The sequence below is a fragment of the Monopterus albus genome, unplaced genomic scaffold (assembly GCF_001952655.1).
Source record: "Monopterus albus unplaced genomic scaffold, M_albus_1.0 scaffold39.1, whole genome shotgun sequence".
NCBI classification, from domain to species: Eukaryota; Metazoa; Chordata; class Actinopteri; order Synbranchiformes; family Synbranchidae; genus Monopterus; species Monopterus albus.
The window spans coordinates 69,213-91,492 of NW_018127919.1; the positions used below are offsets into that span (position 1 = coordinate 69,213).

At 41.2% G+C, this 22,280-nt stretch overlaps 1 protein-coding gene across 14 annotated transcripts in view; it reads right to left on the reverse strand.

Annotated features, from left to right (window-relative positions):
- Nucleotides 1–22,280, reverse strand: part of nrg2a (neuregulin 2a) — a 76,736-nt gene that overhangs the window by 48,326 nt on the left and 6,130 nt on the right. For 2 of the 14 annotated variants that reach the window (XM_020598821.1, XM_020598819.1), the window contains exon 1: nucleotides 20,852–22,240. The exons of 10 other annotated variants lie outside the window; for them this stretch is intronic. In XM_020598821.1, the coding sequence (XP_020454477.1) occupies nucleotides 20,852–21,260 (409 nt within the window). In that variant the 5' untranslated portion in view covers nucleotides 21,261–22,240. Of the gene's footprint in view, nucleotides 1–1,321; nucleotides 1,528–20,851; nucleotides 22,242–22,280 lie in introns of those variants that run through there. 2 more of the 14 variants (XM_020598820.1, XM_020598822.1) reach the window with 2 other exon arrangements.

The window sequence follows — 22,280 nt, forward strand, 5'->3', positions numbered from 1 at the left end:
ACAGATCTGATTTTCATAAATAAAACAACGATTTAAGTCGTCATTTAAGACTGAGATGGCATGTCAGCTGACACATGTACCACTGAACAGCAGCAAAGACACCTGTGTCTCTGTGCTTGATTAACAAAGATGCCAAAAAATATTCTGCAACCACTCTGTGTCCAGTGTAGTTTAGGGAGCTGTCTATTAAATGTGTTTATAGATCATAGTCAAATCTGGAATGAGGCCCACTGATTATTTATATTTCCAACTTTGCACGGATAATAAAACAAGAAAATTAACCAAAGATGCCAAAGACAACAGCAGCACATTTAAGCTGAAAAAAAGGGCCACATTTAAGTACCTTCAAGGTCTACAAAAAAAAAAAAATTTCTTTGGTAAACCCAGTCATGTTGGAATCTGACCAGAGTGACACCAGGAGGTACAAAATGGCTACCAGCATAAAGGGATGCTGCCTACGTGTCTGATCAGATCAAAAATGACTACAGTGATGATCCTGGTATTGTCCTTAAACTGTCACCGAGACGGGGGCTGGGCTTCCCCATGACCTGAGGTCAAACTGCACTGACATGCTGCAGCTTGTAGGATCTACCACTGAGCAAGCAACACTGCTACATTAGTGACTCTGTAAGACAAAAAAGCTCAGATTCTACTCCAGTGTCAAATAACTTCCAGCAAAAATACAAACAATAAACAAGACAAATACACAAACAGTACAACAACTAAGTTGGATGACGCACCACAGACTCAAAGATTAGCACTGTAACAACTGCTGAATAATTAACCCTGTGAAAAAGTATGAATGAAATATAGATATACAAATAACATTTTATCATTTAATGATAAAACCTAAAAAAATGTGACTTTTTTCCAAAGTGTGACATTTGGCAGGGTATTTAAAAGACATGATCATGTGATAAATTGACAGACACTTCTTAAACACAGTTATAGCCACTCATTTCTTTTCAGACATGAGTGGCTATATATGATAATACAACTCCACTTAGGCTGTGTGAGGTCCAGAGCATGTTTTAGATGTTTCTGTTGATTTTGAACATATCACCTAACTTCCCTACAATTCCAAAGTGTTTCCAAAACCAAATGTGCCTCTACACGCTGTCCACATTAGGAGACCAATCCATGTGACAACTTGGCGGCAAGCTTTGACAAGTCAAAAAGGATATTTTGTCTCACACTTCCACAAAACAGTAACAAGCCTTTTTCTCGCCAGGTCTGTCTCACTCTCACTCACACACCACACATAAATATTTATGTTTACACATAAAATGTTACACAGAAATCACTTTGAATATACTTTTACCCTTGGTGGGATCGGGCTCTTTATCCTTTTGTCCTTTCTTACCCCCCTTCTTTCTCCCTTTCCTATCTTTTCTCTTGTTCTCCGTCATGCTGTCAGAACAAAGTATATTCCTCTCAGGAAAAGACAGAAAAAAAAACAGGTAGTCCTATTGGCAATGTGTGGCAAGTGGGCACTACCAGACTGTGAGCCTGTTAGAGCGTCTCTCCTCCTATATAGACTTGCACCAATCAAGTACAGCAAGAAGGGAGGGAGGGATCAGGGAGAAAAATAAGGAGAGAACTGCTCAAGAATAAGAGGGAGAAAAGTGAGGGACTACAGAGGGAGGGCGGGAAGAAAAAGGGACGGAACAAGAAAGTCATTTCCCATTGCTATAATGCAATCCACTGTTCCTTTACTGGATCTATCAGATAAGCAGTTGCTCTTCCAGGCCCAGCAGCCACATCTGAGGACAGAGGGAGGGACTGGTCCCACGGAGGTCCTTCTTGTAGTCAACTCTGTTTCCACTACCCTGGGAGCATCTTCTACTTTAGTAATGATCCATGCAGGAGTTCAGTGAGACCAGTTAGGTTGTCCCCTCCGTATTGCTGACCCCACCCAGATAACTCAGAGGCTTGCCCTTGCCTGGTTGATATCGGGGTCCCAAAACAATTAATTCACATCTGGTTCAGATTTTGCTGAGCACAGATTCTGCCGATATGTGTATGAGAGTGGTGTGTGAGGTGTTCAATGTCAGATCACAATCTGTGGTGGACTGCTCCTTGCAGAGGGTCACAAAATCATCTTCGGCTTGCCTAGCTGCTCCCCCTTCCTCACCTCCTTTGTCTGTCAGTCCCCCTCTCTGTACTACAGGCACGTTCTAACATGTCTGTGGTAGTATCTCCTGCTGCTGCTGCTGCTGCTGCTGCTGCTAACCATGTGTCATCACTGTCCAGACAGCAAAAAGGATTTTGAATGACTAAAACACAATTTTTGTCGCACTGCTACAAATAAGTCAAATCAATTTTTTTAATTTATGAAAGGCAAGTGAAATCAAGCGCATTTCACCTTCCATCAGTATTTTCTGTGTGTTCAGACAGTTACAAAGTAGAGAAAAAATATCCAGGAAAATAGGACAGGGGCAGACACATGAGATGAAGGTAGGACAGGACTGAGTTGAAGAACAGCAGGGGGACACAATGCTCCAGAAGTGACACAATAGAAAAATCCAAGTACAGAACTTTCATAAAGTGACAATCAACTCCCTGCCCGACTTAAAAACATAAAGCAAACATAACTTCAAACATAACAATGCTGCCCTTAATCCGTTGATCATCATTTGACACAGCCCGAACTACGTGATGATCTCAGTATACTATTTTAGTGCTGAGTGAGGTTCACTACCCTGCTAAGTGGTGAGAAAACAAAATACACTGAAACAACAGCAGAGTGCCTTTCAATGAAACTTGTGTGTTAAAAAAAATAAATAAATCTGTAGATGAATCATCTGTGGGGCCCTCCCGGGGTTTGTCTTAGTCTAGCCCTCATAAGATTTTTGACGTTTCTTGGGAACAGGCGTTAGCTGCTAAGGACTGACAGGCGGCAAAAGGCCATGTCTAAACAGGTCAGTACACCTAATAGCATAAGCCTCGTCTGTGGGCAGGAAAACTGGAAAGGTCAAGGCAGGGACAAGGTCTGACAAGCCAGGTTTAATGTAGTACTTTCCCTAGTCAAAAACTAATCGCTCTCTCCTCTTCTCTCCCCCAAGTGGTTTTTCTCGATGATCTAATCTATCAGCGGGGGTAACTGAGGACTGGCTGAGGCCAGAACGTGTCAGAGAGCAGCCCTTGCCACCCTACTACCTTATCACTCCTCACTCTCAACACTCACTTCCACCTCTACTATTCAACAAGATGAGACTTGCTCCCAGGCCTGTGTGTCTGTGGGTGGGCATGCCATTTATGTATGTGTCAGAATTGTGAGTAAAAAAGTGACTTCGAGGGTGATGGGATGTAGAACATTGTACAAAATGTGGTTCTCTACAGATGTATCTCTTAAAAACAAAAAAAAACAGCTCCCTAAAGATACCACTGTTGTCTTCAAACCAAGCCACATGCTCAGCAGTGAAATGTACATTAGCTGACGTGAATTATGAGGCTGTATTGCACATACCATTACACATAATACTGGATGCACATTAACCATGGGATTAGCACAGACATCAATATGTAACTCTTGTCACCAAGTTTCTGCAAACTTGTGGAACTGCTGCTGATAAATCGGAGCATATAACAGTGATTTTACGATCGCTGCTTGCCACAGCTGTGTCCCACTTGGCAGAGTTGCATAAAACACAGAAATGCAAAAACTGCATGCACATACACACAAAAGGGGTTAGGAAAGGACATTATAGGAAGCTGCACACTGTAAGGAAATTAGGTTATATTTTTGTCCACAAGATTATGTGATGGCTCTGAACAAAGTTGAGCTTTTGTATATGAGCTTGTAGGGTACAACAAGATCCTGAAATGAACTCCATTTCTCACACCCAGAGACAAATTTAGTTATGGACATGTGCATCTACATCTTGCTTTTTTTTTTTTGTCTGCTCAAAAGCATCTGCTGTTTTTCAACAGCCATGGGCTGTCCTTGGATCAGGGTCTGGAGGTGGAGCAGCACAGTGGGCCAGTATGAGGGAACATGACTTAAAGAACATATCAACCCCCCCCCCCCCCCCCTAAAAAAAAACCAAACCCCCACACACAGATCCTTTGTATGCCCTGCTCATAAATATTTTACAGGGCCCATCTCTGCCTGCCTCCTAATCCCTCCGTGCTGCCCACAGAAAATGGGGGGACAGCTCTCCTGTCTGATGGAGCTGAGCAGCTCCCTCCTAACAACAGCATGCCTGCACATCATCACACTGATACAGCTCAACAGCTCTTTCACGGGCATGAGAGTTTATCTTTTTAGACTTCATGGCTTTAAACAGCCATTAGGTTATACACTTTACATCTGTCTGCTTTTTTGCCAACAAAGTGTATATGGTTGGGTTGGAGGGGGGCTTAAAGTAGGCTATAGTGCCTGCTTTTAACAACCCTGTAATCTTGACACAACCTTTGACTGACAGAAACATGAACAAAAGAGAATAAATGGCAAGGACAGAAAAAAGGTGAAGGTGGGAAGAATGGGGAAGACAAAAAAAGTGCAAAAGAGGTATATGGTCAGGAAAATAATGTCCTTGTCATCAGTTGACAGAAAACAGCCCAACCTACTGACAGTCACCTGTTAACAGGATATCTGCTTCCTCAGCTGACCATGTACTGACTGTGTTGTTGGAACAACATAGGCAGGTTGCCCGATTTCTGGAACAAAAACCTGTTCATCCAGCCATAGTTTCTGTTGTAGTACAGACCATGGAGGTGGCATAAAACACACATTTCTGAGCATGAAAATACTGGTTGATGCTGCTTTCCACAAGTGTTTACTGTACAGTAAGTGTCTGAAGATCTGCTTCATATGAGTGACAGGCAATAAATGAGAAATGTGAAGAGACACTGAAGACTTATGAAGTCCCCTTAAGGGGAGACATGACACACATCAATGTCAGTAACATCTGGAGGCCTGAGGAAAAGGGCTATTTTCTCGAGGTCAGCTGAGCCAAGGTCAACTGAGAGTCCAAATCTGAGTGTTTATTAATGACTCTGTTCAGCAACAGCTGAGATCAGGATCCCAGAAAGAGACCAGACATCACCCTCACTGCCTCATTTACAACATAGCAAATGGCTGGATGAATTCAAAACAAGCATGACTATTTACAGATAGCTTCTAGAATTCAAAGACAAATAGCAGGAAAGAATTTAAGTGTTAAATAAGGAAGTAATCCTAGGTGGATTCAGCTCTTTGACATTTCCCTAGCACATAGCTGTCACCATGGTAACCACAGCCTTAAGGGTAGCAACTAGAGTGAGAGAGAGAGAGAGAGAGATAGCAGGGCAGAGTAAGGATGAGAGACAGGTGGAGAGAAACAAGAAAGGATGCAAGCGAGAAAGTAGGAGATAATGTGTAAGAAATACAAGAGAAGTGAAGCAGAAACAAAAGTGAGGTAAGAAAGCAGAGGCAATAAAGAGATATGGAGCGAAACTGAGAAACAGAGAGTGAAGAAAAGAAACACAGAGAGAGGTATCTGTTGAGCAGCTGCAGCCTGGCCACTGTATCGCTTCATAAGAGAGATGTCCATGAGTAAGCCTGTGCCAAGCCTGCTGGGAAGCACTGCAGTAACATCTCAGAGTGAGAGATGACATCAGCACTGAGCATGCTCCACTCTCAAGGCCACTGAGAAAATTAGATTTCAGCTCTTTAGCCTCTCAGATTGTTCACTTCTCTACCTCTATTCCAGCCTCCACCTGTCACTATCTAGCTTTCACGAGCACATCACATCGCCGGTGCCTCTCTCCGCTTCAGATGTTGCTCCACACCGGATAGAATCAGACTCATGTCTCTGATAACTTATTGGACTAATGGTAAGAAGTAGCTTTCCCACTTATGTCCAACACTGACTCATACTGTGATAGCTCTGGTTGATGCTGGGAGGAACAAGAGATGAGCATAGCAACTCATCAGCCAACGGGGCATGATAGTGCATTAACAGGCCAAGCACCACAGCAGCCTCGGCACACATACATCTCTGTGCCTCCAAACCAGAACTGATTGTCTTCCTTATCTGGACAGCTGTCAAAGCTGCACTGTGGTTGACAGCCATACATTTGTGTCAGAGCTACAATTAAGCTGAGGTGCCTTTATTTTCATTTAGATGTTTTACTCTTCATGCTTGTTCTCCAGGAAGACACACCCACACTGAGATACTGCTGCCTTGTTTCAGGACCAAAAATGGATGCCTCTCATGATTACGTATGTGCGAGAGACAGTTTGTGTGCACACTACATGTATCGTGTGTGAGGGTAGAGTTTAGCTGAAAGAGGATTTGAATTGCCACTAAACTTCCACTGTGGCTGAAGCACTGATCACTGTAATACAATTTTCTGCCTGGTGATACCGTTAGTCATAAAAATGTTTATCCAAGTTAACATATTAAACCTTCACTCTCTATATATCTTTCTTCACTAAAAACAAAGAGAATCTCAACTGAAAAATAGCTATAATACTGAATAGCACAAACATTTTTAATGGGAGATGCTTGCTGAGCATAACTTAGATGACCCTGTTAAAAATGTGCTCTGTCTTCTAAAGGCTTCCCGACTGAATCACTCTCTCTCGTTCTCTGTTTTTCCATGTTTTAAATGTACTTATTTTTCTGCCTCTTTGTCTGTCTCTCTCTGCTTGTCTCCCTTTGTTCTGTTTAAGGGAGAGATAAAGAGGCTTGTGTGACTGTGAGCAGATTGACTTGAAGATAAAGGCTTGAAGCAGATCTTTTCCACCTCCTCATTCTGCTCTTTCTCTCCCTCTCTCACCCAGATGAAGAGACAGTCTCCCACATGCTCTCACAGTTTATCAAACACACACCCACATAGAACCAGGTCTTCATGCAAACACATATGTGTGCTCTCACCAGAGAGAACAACACACACTCAATCTAAGTGTCCTCAGGCCAACAAAGTATACAGTGTCACACTCAAATACAAACATATCCCTTCAAACACACACATACGCATACAAACACGCAGGTGCATCCCCATGTAAATAGAAGAAGCACATGGGTCACTGATGCTTTCAAAGTGGACCTGTTTTCCACTCGTGGTGTATCTAATACAAACCATTTCCCTGAATAAAAGCATGATTCATTTACAAAATGGACTTTTAAGATACCACATCTGAATCACAGCATAACACAAAACTTTTTTTACCATTACACACACTTCACTCTAAACCGACTAGAGTTTTTAAACGTCTTACATTGCACCGTTGCATATCATTTTGAATGTGAACAAAAAGCTTAATAAAAACTGATTAAAAGAAGATTTTGCACAAAAGCTTATTTTTTCAGTACAACACTATATTATTCATAACATTAAAAATTATTTTTAAACCTTCACAATTTTTTAAACAAACCCATGGCTGTAGTAATAAATAAAGATTTAAACTGTATTCGAATAAATCAATGATAAACGCAACTTCAGCATGAATGAATCTATCAATTAACTTTTCATACATGGTTAAAATTGACTTCAAACTGCAGAAGTGTAAATTTGCACAAGGGAAAACACGGGAAGGTTATGTTCTTATCAGCAGCCACCCCCCTTCAAAAACATAACGTGCATCCGCTCTTGGCTTTGCATTCTTCGCATCAAATCAAATTCCTTTTGTGCTCTGCACTTGTCCTTTATCTCCAGAATGTGCTTTTAGAGCAGCACAAACATGTCACAGTGAGGACACTGTGAGGAGTTTCACACAGAGTGAAACCAGCTTCCTGGTCAAATCATTTGCATTTCTGCTTTTGCCTCTCATGGCTGAGCTTGGGCTTATCAAGAGTCTTTCTTATCTCCTTGTTTGTTTTGCACCAATGTTGGCTTTTCCTGGAAAACAGGCCACTACGCATGTGTAAACTTAGGTCATGCTTTGGCGGCACAAGCCCAGATCAAGGAAGTCTCAAACTGAGTGAGTTGATAAGTGGGCAAGAGTGGTCCCTGTTGATGGTGCCAGGATGGCCTCGTACTGTGCTCTGGCAAACCAGACGTGGCTGACAGGAAGCCAGAACTGTGAGTGGGTCGCCTCAGAGCAACAAGAAGGCTGCACAGGCCCACACACTGCCCACCAAGCAGTTAAATCACTGCCAAGCACATCAGTGACTGAAAAACTCAGAGCTAAGAAGGAGGTCAAAGCTAGCTAAAGCTGTAATAGCTCTAAATAGGCAAGCCACCATCAATGTGAGCAGCTTAGTGATGTAGGAGCAGTACAAAAGCTTTAGCCTAAAATCTAATAGCTGAGTTTTAGCCAACAGAGTATCAATTGTTGTGTAGATAAAGATGAAGTGCTGAGACGGGGGAGCGCAGGTCAGAGTCAACTCATTGACCACAGGACAAAATCAAAGTCAAATAGTTGACTAACAGTGTTACTGCAACAGTGTTAAGAGTTTAGACAAAATAACAGCTATCCTGTTATAATTTTCATAATACGTTTTGTGCTGTTTTGTAATGCTGGCTTGCCTGCAGTGCTTTCCTGGCCCATGGCCATTTGCAGTGTGATAACTGCCTGTTTGCAAGCCTAATGTCATGGAGACAACAAGCAAATGAAAAGAAACATGCCTAGACAACGTGTAACAAAAGTACACATCCTACCAGATGTGATGGAGAAAAAGCAGAAACAGAGCTACAGAGCTCACACTAAAGGGACTTTCTGTAACACTGATCTTATTGGCTTTTACAAGCACAACAGACTTTTGTGAGGAATGTTGCTCTCTCATTTAGGTTAAAACACCCCCAGAGTTAAGGGGTATCCATATCACAAGGGAGATATATTCTTCCTTTGTGTGCATTCGCTGCAGTGAGGTGATGGTTAGTGTGGTGGTCGGTGGGCCAGCTGGGACACATCTCAGTTCACCCCCCCCCACACACACACACAAACACATGCACATGCACATACTGAAGCTTACTCTATGCTGCTTGCTATCTTTCAACAACAAGCTGAGCAGGGACCAGACGGAAAGAGGTCCTATTTGTGCAGGAAGATAAATACACTTCTGCACCCAGTCCTGTCCCCTCCAGATTAGAGCAACATAATAATGAGCAGGAGCACTGGTAGAAGGTCAGAAGAAAGCAAGGGTAACGGATAGAGTAACAGACTACTACTAAACATAGGGACACTAATTATTTTATATGTTATAGATAATTGATCAAATTAACAACTATATTTTGCATGTGAATTTAATCCTTGCGGTTTATCTGTGAAGATAAAACACATCTTCATTTATATAAATGAATAGCCTGTGGGGATCTTTTTTTTATCTTTCCCAAAATCATTCACTCTGGAAAAGCTCCAGTACTTTGCAACTCAATGGCGTCACAGTTCTTATTAAACAGCACGCACGCATAACTCACTGTGGGTGTGGGTGTCAAGTATCTAGTTATCCTATAGTAGAATGATGGTGATGTGTTTAAATACCCACATACATTGTGTAAATATTCAGGAAAGCATGTATCAAGTTGTTTATCGAGATCTGTGAGTCAGCAGTGCCCTAATCTTCTGTCAGCTCCTCCTCTGTGTTAGGTTCAGGATGGTAACACTCAGACCACAGAATTAGGCAATTCATCTTTACTCTGCTATGAATATATGTTTTCTCTAACTCTGCTGAAACTAACCTCTACCTCAAAGTAGGAGACCCCTTCACTGTAGAATGGAAACATGATTTTCTTTTGGTCCACTTCCAAACACTGCTAACAAGCCATTCCATTCAGTTTAAAGTCTTTTCATGTTAAGACACACATCAATCCACACCTACAACATACCTGAGGAAACAAACCTTTTCTCAGGATATGTACTGTGTGTGTGGGGTGAACATGGCCGGACACGTCCCTTAAACACACCGGGAGGCGCCCAGCGGGAGTGCCGGCAGCCCCTCTTTTCAACACTTCGGCACGCTGCACACAAACACAGTTGCCCTTCCCATGGTCCTTTTGTTCCCTATCATTTTGTTGAAGTTCCTGTCATGGACACTGTCAGCTTTCTATGGACATTTATAACTGGCACTTATATTAAACATTTGGACTAACACGGAAAGACTGGCTTCAGTGTATGATACGTTTCAGTGGCACTAATCATGCCTGAATCACCGCACAAATGCAGACGAACTTCTGAAAGCAGGCATCTTACAACTGACGCAGGAAAACATGCGTATGCTTGCCAACTCTGAATTATAGCAAATACACTTTCAGAAATTCAGACAATTACTCCAAAGAATAACACCCCAAAGCACTGGCAAGCATCTACACAGAGCTGGGAAGAAATGTACACTGCTTGCATTCCTTATGAACCGATCCGAAGATGAACTTAGTCAAACTGATGCAGGCAAATAGAATTGGAAGAGACTAGTCATTGGTCAGTGTCCTGCTTTGGAACAACAAATCCTATAATCATGACATGACCTAAAAGCTGTTTCCCATCAAACAATGACATAACGTAACAAGTGCAAACGTACAGATAAAACCAAAACTGGTGCATGATGAGAGTAAATGAGTGGCCTGGGGCGTACAGTAAATAAAGGCCAGGGAGAGAGTATACAGTGAAAGGTTATCTCCTGCACTGTCCTTCAGCATCATGCTGCTTCCTGTAACTTTACCTGATACTTTGGTGAGGAGACACTGCAATGAAAAAGCACCCAGAGCTACAAACAAATAACTGAAGAGCACATTTCATGCACAAACTGCTGTAATATATCAACTCTCCCAGCTGCATATTCTCAATAACACTGGCTTACACAGCATCACTTTTAAACAGACTCGCCAAACACAAAACGATGCACACACATCATCACAAATGCAGACATGTGGCAGACACTATAACACTGATGTGCCTATTTCTATTTGGACACCAAAACAGTAATGAAGTAATAATGAGTAGTACCGATTCTGCCAGCAAGGTTGGCACACTTTGTTGGCATTTTACAATTGATGAGGTATTTATGCTTCCACTTTCCAGCTAAAAGATGTTGGCTTGTTTACTCCAACATCATCATAAATTTATAATTTCCACACAAAAGTGATAAGCATTACTTTCATACTGCTTTTCCAGGGATATCAGCAGGGCATTGTATTTCTCCGGCAATGAAAAAACTGACTTCCTTGACACTGGCAACAAGACAATGCACGTTTTTAAAAATATGGAGTGATGTTATACTATATATAAATAGAAGCCAAGGTTGACATTGAAGACCTTAAGATGCTTACAAACCTTTGATACCTTGTGATTGAGGATCACTGCTGTCATCTATAAACCTGTTTATGGAATATTACGGAATGTGTTTTCTGTGGTGCTACGCCCACTGCTAGAAAGATCTACAAGTGAAACAACATGGAAATGTGTGCCCGCCAGCTTCACCCTCCCTCCTTGGACTAAGCAATAGCAAGTTTCTTCTACAACATGCCAAAACAATGTTGATCTCAGCAGTGATTTGTGTGATCCTGACAAGCCTGGTGTCACACGCAATTATATTGTTCCTATAAAAAGTACCCATCAAATATGTGTCTAACCCTGAGAATCAGTACGAGTTTCCATTGACAAAAAGCATGGCTCAGTATCTACTTTAATGTTTGAGGGAGCCAAGCAGCTTAATCAGGTTTTGGATCACTGAAAAAAAGTGCTTACCTTGGTTTTTTGAGTTATTCCATTTACATGCATTGATCCAGAGCTGGATTGCCAAACTAAACTGGGTTAATAATGGAGCTGTCAATAGATGTAAACAAAGCCAAATGCATTTAAAACAAGGTTAATAGCCCTGAAACAAATTATCGGCAGCTTTTGTTCTCTCTCAGGTAATAATCAATCTACTATTTAGTACAAATTCAGGGTATAAAACTACATTACTGTGACTCCATGTGAAAACAGATGGACAATAATATTTTATTAATAGTTGTGCATGACTAGTTTTTTTCTGTTCTGTTCCATGGTGTGGTCTTTTTCATGCAAATATACAGCTGAAGTCAAAGATCTTTTTTTATGTTGTAGCCTACTGAGTTCATAGTTGCCAGTTGCTTTTAGGTCTGGCAACTGATTTCTAGTTTAATGCTGACACTATTTGTGACTTTAAAGGGATAATTTCGTCAACAACCTTTCATGCTGTGCGTAGGAAAAAAGCATTTTAAACATTTAATTACATGCACTGGCTACAGCTTGTGAAGTTAAAGTATTGCAGCCTAAGATAGCTACAAATTACTGAATGACTCAAAAGGCAGGGTAAACTTAAACTGCCTTCACAAAGCAGTAAAGAGCAGGCGTAAAGAGCAGGTCTATATAAACACATTAAGCAGATGCATTAGATGGAAAAAATGAATAGGCAAATTATAGAGCAGATTCATGTTCTGGGTTTTTGTGTTTTCCATTTTATTGTAGAATTTGTGTTTTTCATGATTTGTCTAAAGTAATATTTTAATTTTGAGATGTGCTTTATATTATTATCTACCACTCGAAGTTTCTACTGGGTATCTTTCTGGCCATGGCCCAACACTGTACACGAATGCTTCTCCCTGAGGGACACCATTAGTTTAGCCAGAAGAACTCATCTGCTTACAGCTGACAGCAGTATTAACAGGATGAACTAACAGCAGAAAGATGGCTTCCTTTTGTGAACAAAGTAAAATCCAAATGGTGACGACTTTCACAGTTGTCATCCTGTACATATGTCTCAGACTATGCAGTGACTGTGGGCTTCTGAGTGCTTTTGACACAGCTCCAGACGCAGGGGCAGGGAGTCTAACAACTGCCGTGACATTCCCAGCAGACTCAACCGTTCAACTTTTCGCTGTTTCTCCTACTTCCTAATCCTGATCACATACTGCCTCATTGTGGTGAAAGCAACATTGTTCAAGGAGTTGAAAAATTCAGTTCTAATTGTTGGAAAAGAACAGAGCCAGGATGTAAACTGTGAGCACAATTTGATTCAATTCAACTGTATTTGTATAGCACCAAATCACAACAAGAGGCATCTCAGGACACTTTACAAAGTAAGGTCTAGACCTTACTACTACTATTATTATAGAGGGAAAAGCCAACACAAAGACTAAAGCCCAAATCCTGTATGTCTTTTGTTAGACTGCTGTCTTATTTAGTAGGACATTTACTGTGTTCTTTTTTTTCATGTCTGATTAGAGTTTTAGTACCGGTAAATACAACTGCTTGCTGCTGAGCGGGCACATTACTGTATAGTGATGCAAAAGTCCAAAATATATAAATGATTAAGACTTTTTCATCACAGAATGAAAGAAAGAATTATTTCAGTTCTGTACTTAGCTAAATATCCATCATTACAGTGTTATTTAATTGTGAATGCAACTTTAATGTAAATCCAACTGTGACATAAGGGTTTATGCATACCTGCACTTAAATGTGTAAACAACCACCCAGCAATGAAGCCACAATAATTCACAAAAAAAAAAAAAATATTGTAAGTAAATGGTAAGAACTAATTAAAGGTGTTTACTATCTTCAACAAAGTCTGCTCTCCAACTGTACGCCTACTATTCAATACTTTAATCTAAGGCATATTCTTCACTCATTCCATAGTAATGAAATTACAAATACTAAATTTTGATCTCATGGTGTAAAACTGAGGGCATAAAACAAACGCAAATACAATTTGGCCTTCAAACCCATAAAACCGTGTTCTCTCTGAAATTTTGTACTAAATAGTTATGAGGAGCCAAAACTAGCTTTCATTCCATTTTACGAGTTCAAGACAGAGATTAACAAAGATTATTGGTTGTGACATTGAGTTCTAACTTTTAAGACTAATCTGCATTCACCCCACCAGCGGCTGATCCAGTCCTGTTCTTCTGTCTGGCAGCTGATTTCAGCCAGCTGTTTGCAAGTGGCAGCTCTGCAGCAGCACTGCAGGTGACATACTGTATCACTGATTTCAGACACAAGGTTCTCATGCATTGGAACATGCAGATGGGCCAACAAAAAAAAAAAATCCACCACATATTGACACTTATAAATGCATAATCATAATTGTATCTTCACTTCTGCTCTCTAATTATTGTAAGTACAAAATGGAAAATATATTACTAACCTGACAACAATATTATTGATTATTAATACATGATGCAAATATAGTAAGAAGATAAAACATTTAAATGTGCAATGCATATTTTGCCATTTATGTCAGATGGACAGATTTTCTCTTATCAGGGTTTAACTGATAACACAACACAAACTACTTGGCCCTCTTTATTACTACCTCTGCTGTCATGCCATTTTGCAGGCTGTTCCTTCCCTAACTTCCCTAATCTGCGGACAACAAATCTTTGAAATTCTTTGAAAATCTTACTGAAGCAGTTTGCATATAATTAATTTGCTTAAGCCTTTAACTGCACAGCAATGCAGATTTGCTCTCACAGGTCTTATCCAGCTGAACCTAGAGTAAGCCCATTATTCTCCATGGACCCAGACATAATTCTGTATTTATGGCATGAAAATGTATAATCATCCAAAGCATTTCGTTGGTGTGTGTGAAATCAAAGGGTACAGTAAGCAGACAAAGTCTGTGGTAAATATTTGTAACACTAAACTACTCACGGAGAACTAAACTACACTGCAAACTGTTCTGGGGTGCAGCACAGAGCAGAATTAGGACGTGATAACAACTTAGTTTTCTGTCAAGAGCTTCTCCTGCATTGCAAACAGTGCTGAAGATCATCAAAGGAAATAAGTCCTGTTTCATCACAAGTGTATTTTTGCTGGGCAGTATAATCCAAGATTTCGTCTAACAGTAGTGGTGTAAAAACACAGCTGTTTATAGAAGATGTGTAAGTCTAAGCCTGAAAATCTGCACGTGCACAGCTCACATTCTTAAATTATGGAGCATTATAGCTATTGTTAAAATGAAAACAAACGATACAAGAACAAAATTAATCAAGTTTCAGTTCTGTTTTAACACCTAAAAAGGATCTTGCTTCATTTTCTTTCACTTAGACATTGGCAGGATTAGTTTGGAACCTTGTCACCCTCCTGTACTCCCGATCACATCTGTGACCTCATCACATTCTGGATATACACTACTAGTCTGTACTACTGTCTGTCACTACTGTAACACAGAAGTTTCCCCACTGTGGGATCAATAAAGTACCTACTCTACTCTGCTCTAGTCAGAGATATCTGTTAGTGCAGTTTGCCAGGCAACCTGTTTAAACCTCTTTCAAGGTCATTTTGTTTAACTAATAACCTTAATAAAAGCTGCATTCCATTTAAGTTATCATGCTCCCTGTGATCCACATGCTGACTCACATCTGGAACATCAAAGCAACCGTTACCACTTGTTACACCTGTGCTTTTCTTGGTATGACAAATCAGAATGCACACACTGAGAAAGGTCTAACATCACCCTGGCAAAAATAAATACAGATATTACGTCAGGAAATGTGGGAAGTGGATGAGTCCTCTTTAGAACACATACAGTACATAGCTGACATTTGATTGGCCATGATTTGGAAAATATCTGCCTCAAAAGGAGATGAAATCTCAAACACACAATAAAATGTAACAGCAATTGTGTTTTAAGCTAAAATTGAGGTTTAAATATTAAGACAAATAATTATACTTTAAGGGTCTTAAATCCATAAGTGCTGATTGTAAAGTGCTTCAAAGTAAATGCTGAGAAGACCAAAGTTGGAGCAGAGATTTATTCCCCACTGCTGCATTAGTCATCTAACCTCAGCAAACATGAATCATTCTTAAGATCTTCATGAATCAACCTACGCTGTAGTGAATTACAAAGTATTGGCTTACACAGTACTACTACCAAACAAACCTGCGGCACACATGTCACTGCAAAGAAGGAATTAACTAAGCTATGAATCTTTTTATCTCGTAACTATCATTTCTGTTATACAACGCAAATAAATATGTTTGTTTATTTACATCTTTACTAAAAGTTCAACACATTCAGAGTAAGACTGTGAAAAGATAGAGGCTCCGTTTGGTTAGTCTTAGTTACTGGTGTCGACACTTTGTGAAATAACCACAACCACAAACACCACCTAATGACATATTCCTGATTTGATTAAAAGTCCGATGACTGAAAAGCGCCAGACACAACACTTATTCATTGTAAATCATCAGCGCACATCTGCTTTGTAACAGCTATGCTCTGCAAACAGGTGTAAACTCTGACCTGAATCCATAAACCTGAGCTCAACCGTGAAAACTGGTGCCAGATGCAGAACTGTGACTTTTGCAGACATAAAAGATGGAGACCTAATATGCTCACTCTGTCATGATAATAGCTTGTACAGTTCTGTTTTTGAAAATGTGGAGAACCAGGGTGAGTGACTGTTAGAAAGTGCTTAGAAAAGGAAAAGGAGCAGCCAGTTGGAGAGAATGGCCATGCCCTTTAGTCATACATCTTATAAATATACATCAAGCTTTCTTGTCAGAGTAGAGAAGCAAAGGGGAAATTCAGCGAGGAATTTCGACACAGTGAACATAGAAAACAATCCCCATTAACGTACAGTACAACATCAATCAAAACAATCCATGCTTCCTGCTAGCCTGTCTCATTAGCCTGTACTGTACCTGTGCCCTTGGCTGGAGACACTACAGCACTGACAGTTGAAAACACTTCAATCATTCTTATCTAAACAGACACGCATCCTGTACACAACAATAATCTTGACGGCGAAATATAGTGAATGAGCACCGTTGTCACAATCAACAACCACCTGCTAAATTGCCCTTGAGTGTGCTATCAGGGTATAATGACCAACCTGAAGATGCATGTTGATTCATACTGCTGACAGACACACTTGTTGGGGGAAAGCAGAACCCAGTACCCATCAGCAGCTGTCATTCATGTTCTATGTCTGTCTCTTCTAAGGATCTCTCTCAGTTCACAGAAAGATGCATCTGGTAGCTTAGGGCAAAAATCTTCCTGTCTATCCCTTCAGTACAGCAGCTGAGACCTGCATGCAGTGGGACTTCACAGTGGCAGATTAGTGAAAGAGGGTGGTTTCACAATAACACTGTTACATTCATTTGTAATATAAATAAACAAACCCACAAGTGAGAATGATTTACACATGTGTTAATTACAAATAAGCAGGGGATTTCAGGACAATATGTTACTCCTCGACTCAGATGACCTTCATTGCAGTGGTGGAATAAGTACTAAGATCCCTTACTTAAGTAAAAGTAGCACTACCACTGTGTAAATATACTGTGTCACAAATAGGTCCGGCATTCAAAATGTTACTTAAACAAAAGTCTAAAAGTATTAGCATCATCTGCGATGGATTGGCGACCTGTCCAGGGTGTACCCCGCCTTCGCCCGATTGCCAGCCGAGATTGGCTCCGGCCCACCCCGTTCAGGGACTAAGCGGTAGAAAATGAATGAATGAATGAATGAATGAATATTAGCATCATAACATACTTGCTTGTGAATTTTCCACTGGAGATCAATAAAGTCTTACTAAAGTGCAATTTTGTATTAATCTGGTTCTGAAAAGTAACTTGTAGCTAAAGTTATAAAATAAATGTAGCGGAGTAAAAAGTGCAATGGTTGCCTCTACAATGTAGTGAAGTCAAAGTATAATGTAGCACAAAATGAAACTCCTCAAGTGCTGATACCTCAAAATTGTACTTAAGTACGGTACTTGAGTAGATGTTCTGAGTTACTTTCCATCACTGCTTTTTTGCATGTGTTACACTGATTTGTAGCGTTAACACTCCCACCAGTCTGCCCACACCCTCACACTTGCACACACGAAATGCAGTTATGTCTAAGCACAGACTCCATGGGCCTCACCTACCACATCGGTTTTATTACACAGAGTTTTAGTTTAGACTGAGACATAAATACCATTGTTATTCTAAATAATAAGAGCTAAAAGACAGATGTGACATATTCAAAATTTCAGTTCAAAGTGGAGCAATGTGAGACTCCATTCCAAGTGAAAACATGTCTACTCTCTTTAAGGCAAATGTCATATTCTTTTCTTTTGTGTCATCTCATCTCATTAAGTCTTGATAAAGAAAAGCAGTACATAGCATATAACACAGCACATGATCAAGTCTGGTAATAGAAGGCATATGCTAACTTCAGCTGTCCTCTCTGATTCTGTCACTTATGATGAGAAATGGGCAAAAATGTGTATGTATACATACACATTTACAGAGATGTCAGAATCCTGGTTAAGCACTTCCATAAACATGGCAGTGTTTTGCTATCATCAGTGACTTGTCACAAAGCAGCACTAGACTTCCAGCAAAACACTTGCTGTTGTGTGTTTACATCATGATACAGTTCTTGACTGAGATGTTTTCAGTTTACACTGTACTTTCTTTTTCTTTTTTTTAATTTTTGAGGAGGGGGTACAGGTGCTACGTGGTGTATGCTTGTTCTTCAGGCAGCTCTTGAGAGACAATAACTGTGTCACTTTGAGAGCTGTACAGTATGTACACCCAGTCCCCTGGTCCAGGCACATGGGAGCTTGTGTACTTCAGCACAAGGCAGTCTTGGATTGTGTGCTAAGTGGGCCTGGAATCAATGTTCAGGCCCAGACAAAACTGCATAGGCAGTGGTTTACGGTTCATGGCCAGGACATAATGGCCTATAATATTGATGCACCATATCATGTTAGGGAATATGAGGGAAAGAAACAGTCAGCAGAACACAGCTGATCTTTAGTCCCTGCAGAATGAAAAGGCACCTCAAAGGGACTAAAGGATGTCAAGAGAGTGACTGTTTGTCTGTCTGCAGGATACAGCAGGCTAAAATAGCATGGCTTTAGAAAACAAACAGTCATGAGATCAATTACTCTAAATAGGAATCCTCTGAAATGCAATGACCCAGTAGAACAATATGAGCTCTCTATGTTGTTTGGTACTTGAACAAAATAAAAGAGATCAGTGGTCCAAGTGGGTGTGGCAACCCTCTCAGGTGGCCCTGCCAGTTTGATCACTGATGAGCTTTGCTAAGTGACAGATGAATTGATTGGGGGGGAGACGCTGATCCCTTCAAGGAGCTCAAGAGATTATAAGGTCAGTTTTCTGTTATCTTTCTAGTGGGATGATAAATTTAAAAGCCACTGTGGCAAAATTAAGAAGAGAAGGGAGCATTTGTGTCTCATGAGAATATGGTAAAAGTATTTTCAAAGGTAGCAGTACAGGGCACACATGATGGCTCACAACACCAAAGAGGAAATACAACTGTGTGTAGCATAAAATGGTGGCAAGATTTTTGTGGGTGTGTGTGTGACATACGGTCAAATTGACTCAATAAATTCACAGAAGAGGAGCTGCCTCACATTTTGAAGTTGTGATGCAGGCTGACCAGTATAGAAGCATGGGCTGGGGACCCAAGTAAAAGAGTGCCTCACCGACAAGCTCTGAGAGGTGACACGGACACTGCTTTATAATTAATGTAGCAGAGACTCGTTTTATGATGGTGAAGAGCAAGAAAACTCTCTGGATTTAGTGCTTTTGACAAGTGGCTCTTGCAAATCTAGTGACCCATGAATTCTGTCACTGGACAATGCACAGTTTTATAATAAAGATGTATTTCTGTGCCTCCATGCACAGGAATTAACATATCTGTATGCAGCTTACTACACCAACATCAGTGCGACAGCATGCTGCAGTGTAGGCTAATTAATTAACTAGTTGTATAGTTCCACAAAGTTATCAGTCTTGATTTTCATTTATGAAATTCATGTCCATGTACAGTCAGAAAAGTGGTCCAAAACTCCAGTAAAGAGGTGTGAGAAAATCACTGATGGTTACAGGATGCGCTTGATTTCAGTTATTTTGTCCAAAGGGTGTGCTACCAAACATTAAGTTGAGGGTGTCAATACTTGTTTCCATTTTTGGAGTTCTGTGTCGAATGTATCAGATTTAGCTTTTTTTTCCCTCTTTGCTTTTTGTGTTGTTCTGATGCAAATAAAGAAATAAACATGAGGATAACAAAGAATTTGTGATTACAACAATTTTCTTGGAGAAGCACTGCGTTATCTGACGGAAATGCAGGGGTGCCAATATTTTTGGCCATGACTGTAAATCAAATATGTGAATATCATCATTCACAATGAATATACTAAAAAAGATAAATAAATAAAATGTGCCTGATGTGAATTTTAAATCACTCCCTAAGGGCGACATCTACTGACCAAAGTCCAAGCCTGAACTTGAAAATTTCAGCAACAACCCCATCAATTCCAGTTTAGGACTTGCAACACACACTGCTAACCCTCTTCATGCACTGAAGCTAACGTGGACTACGAGATGTAAGCCAAAGTGTGGGACGTTAAAGCATTAAAGCCTAAATATGGCTTAAGAACTAATTAGCTGAGGGCAGCATGGTTTTCCACACGTGATACGGGTGACACAGGTTGCTGTCCCTGGTCCTGAAATCGTACTAGATGAATGGAATGAATCTGCTCGGTGCTCATAAAGCTAAGAAGCTGAAACATTTTTGTAAAACAGAAATCTGTTGGCTATATGAGGTCAGGGAATTAAGAGATGGGTTGCAAAGTGCCTAAACGTATAAAGAATAATGCGGGGTTTGCAGGTTGCAGATAGTTCGATATACAAAAACTGCAATTCCTCACAAGCAACAGTGCGAGGCGCATGTCTGATGCAGCTCAGAGAGAGAAGCGGAGAGAGAAAGAGAGTTTGATTGATCATGAGGGCTATAGGAGCCTGCGAGAGTTGTCGAAAATTGCTGCATAGACGCCCTTTAGGCACCTGTCTGGCACCCACAGACTCCAAACCATGCTATGTCCATAATAACCACAATTCACCAGAGTGCCCGTTACCAAAAGCCCTAGACCAGGGGCTGTTAACAGCATTCTTCCGGGTTGGACTTCACCGGTAGTCCACAATACATAAACTTACCGCAGTCCTCACACAAGATCTTCCCAACATCCTTTTTTAGGTTCTTTCCACTTGTGTCTAGAGGCGCATATGATGCCTTAAAAACCAAAGGCTCCTCAGTGGGGTCCATGAAAAAAATGTACTTGTGGTTCTTCTTCACTTTGGTACACGGCGCCTCAGATCCAAACTCCCCCACGGTGACGAGCTGTTCTCGCTCCAGACCTCCGCTGTTTAGAGGCCAAACATCCAGCACTTTGACATTCACACGGTACGGCTCCGCGGAGATGTTCACAGGCGTAGACTGCACCTTGCCCTCAATCACCACGGCGGATTTGTAAGCCTGGTCCTGCAGGGAATTCAAACTCGGGGAGTAGCAGGCGAATGAGACCCCGATGACCAGCATGGATAAATGTACTGAATCAAGCCTCATGCCGCCTGCTTTGGCTCGGTGGTCGCTGTTCGCGTTGCGGCAGGGCTCTCTCGGCTGCGGGGCGATGGCGATGGAGCTGGGTTGAATGAAGAGACAGCAAGAAGGCTCCAGTAGCACGGCAGCGCGGCAGACCTTGCATAAGTGTCCATGCCATCGGGATCCGCTGCGTTCTTCAGTGATTTTCAATGGGTAAACAGCAGCTTTGAAAACGGGGAAACCGCGGGATGATGCTGGGTTTCAAATCCGGTGACTGTTTCCGCTAATAATAAGGCATTGTAGATAGACTAAGCAAAAAATTGGCGGATTCTCCCCTCCAGAAGATGCCCCCTATGCTGCCACAGTAGCCTTAACTGCAAGACGACGCCACTCTTATCTTTGCCCAAAAATTGCAGTGGTGGGGTACGGCTATGATGCTTTTCTGTAGGCTATCATCTGCAGCGGAGGGAAAAGACGCAAAATGCTGCAGTGAACCACAAGTTTGGTAGTCCGGTCGCAAAACAAAAGCCACGTTTCATTCCAGAAAATAAAATAACATTTGTGGTCGGCAGCTATAGCCTAACGCTAATACGCCGCCTTCCACCGCGGCTCTCTCTCCGCCTCCCCCTCTAGCCACAGACGGAAAGAAAATAAGCCGATTGCCAAGGGGCCCCGTCAACAAAAACGCAGGGCTGGAGCACTGGGATACAGGCAACCGATGGACCAAAGGGTCGATCTCCTCACTCCCAAAACCCAGTTACTGTAGCCTATGTCATGGTGTTTTATCAGCGGCAATCTCACGTTGTAATGAAAAGCGCGGAATCCTAAATCCATGACTCTCCCTCCTCAAAATCGCATCTTACTGTTGTCAAGTCATTACTCCAAAATGAAACAGGTTCACATTGAAAAAAATGCAGCCGCATTTTCAGTCCGGCGGGCCTAGACAATTCATATGGTTGCGATGACTAAAGCTGCGAAAGCATTTCAGACTCTTCAAGAGACTGTTTTGAATGAGTTTTGCGTCTCATCTCATAAAGCCATGCC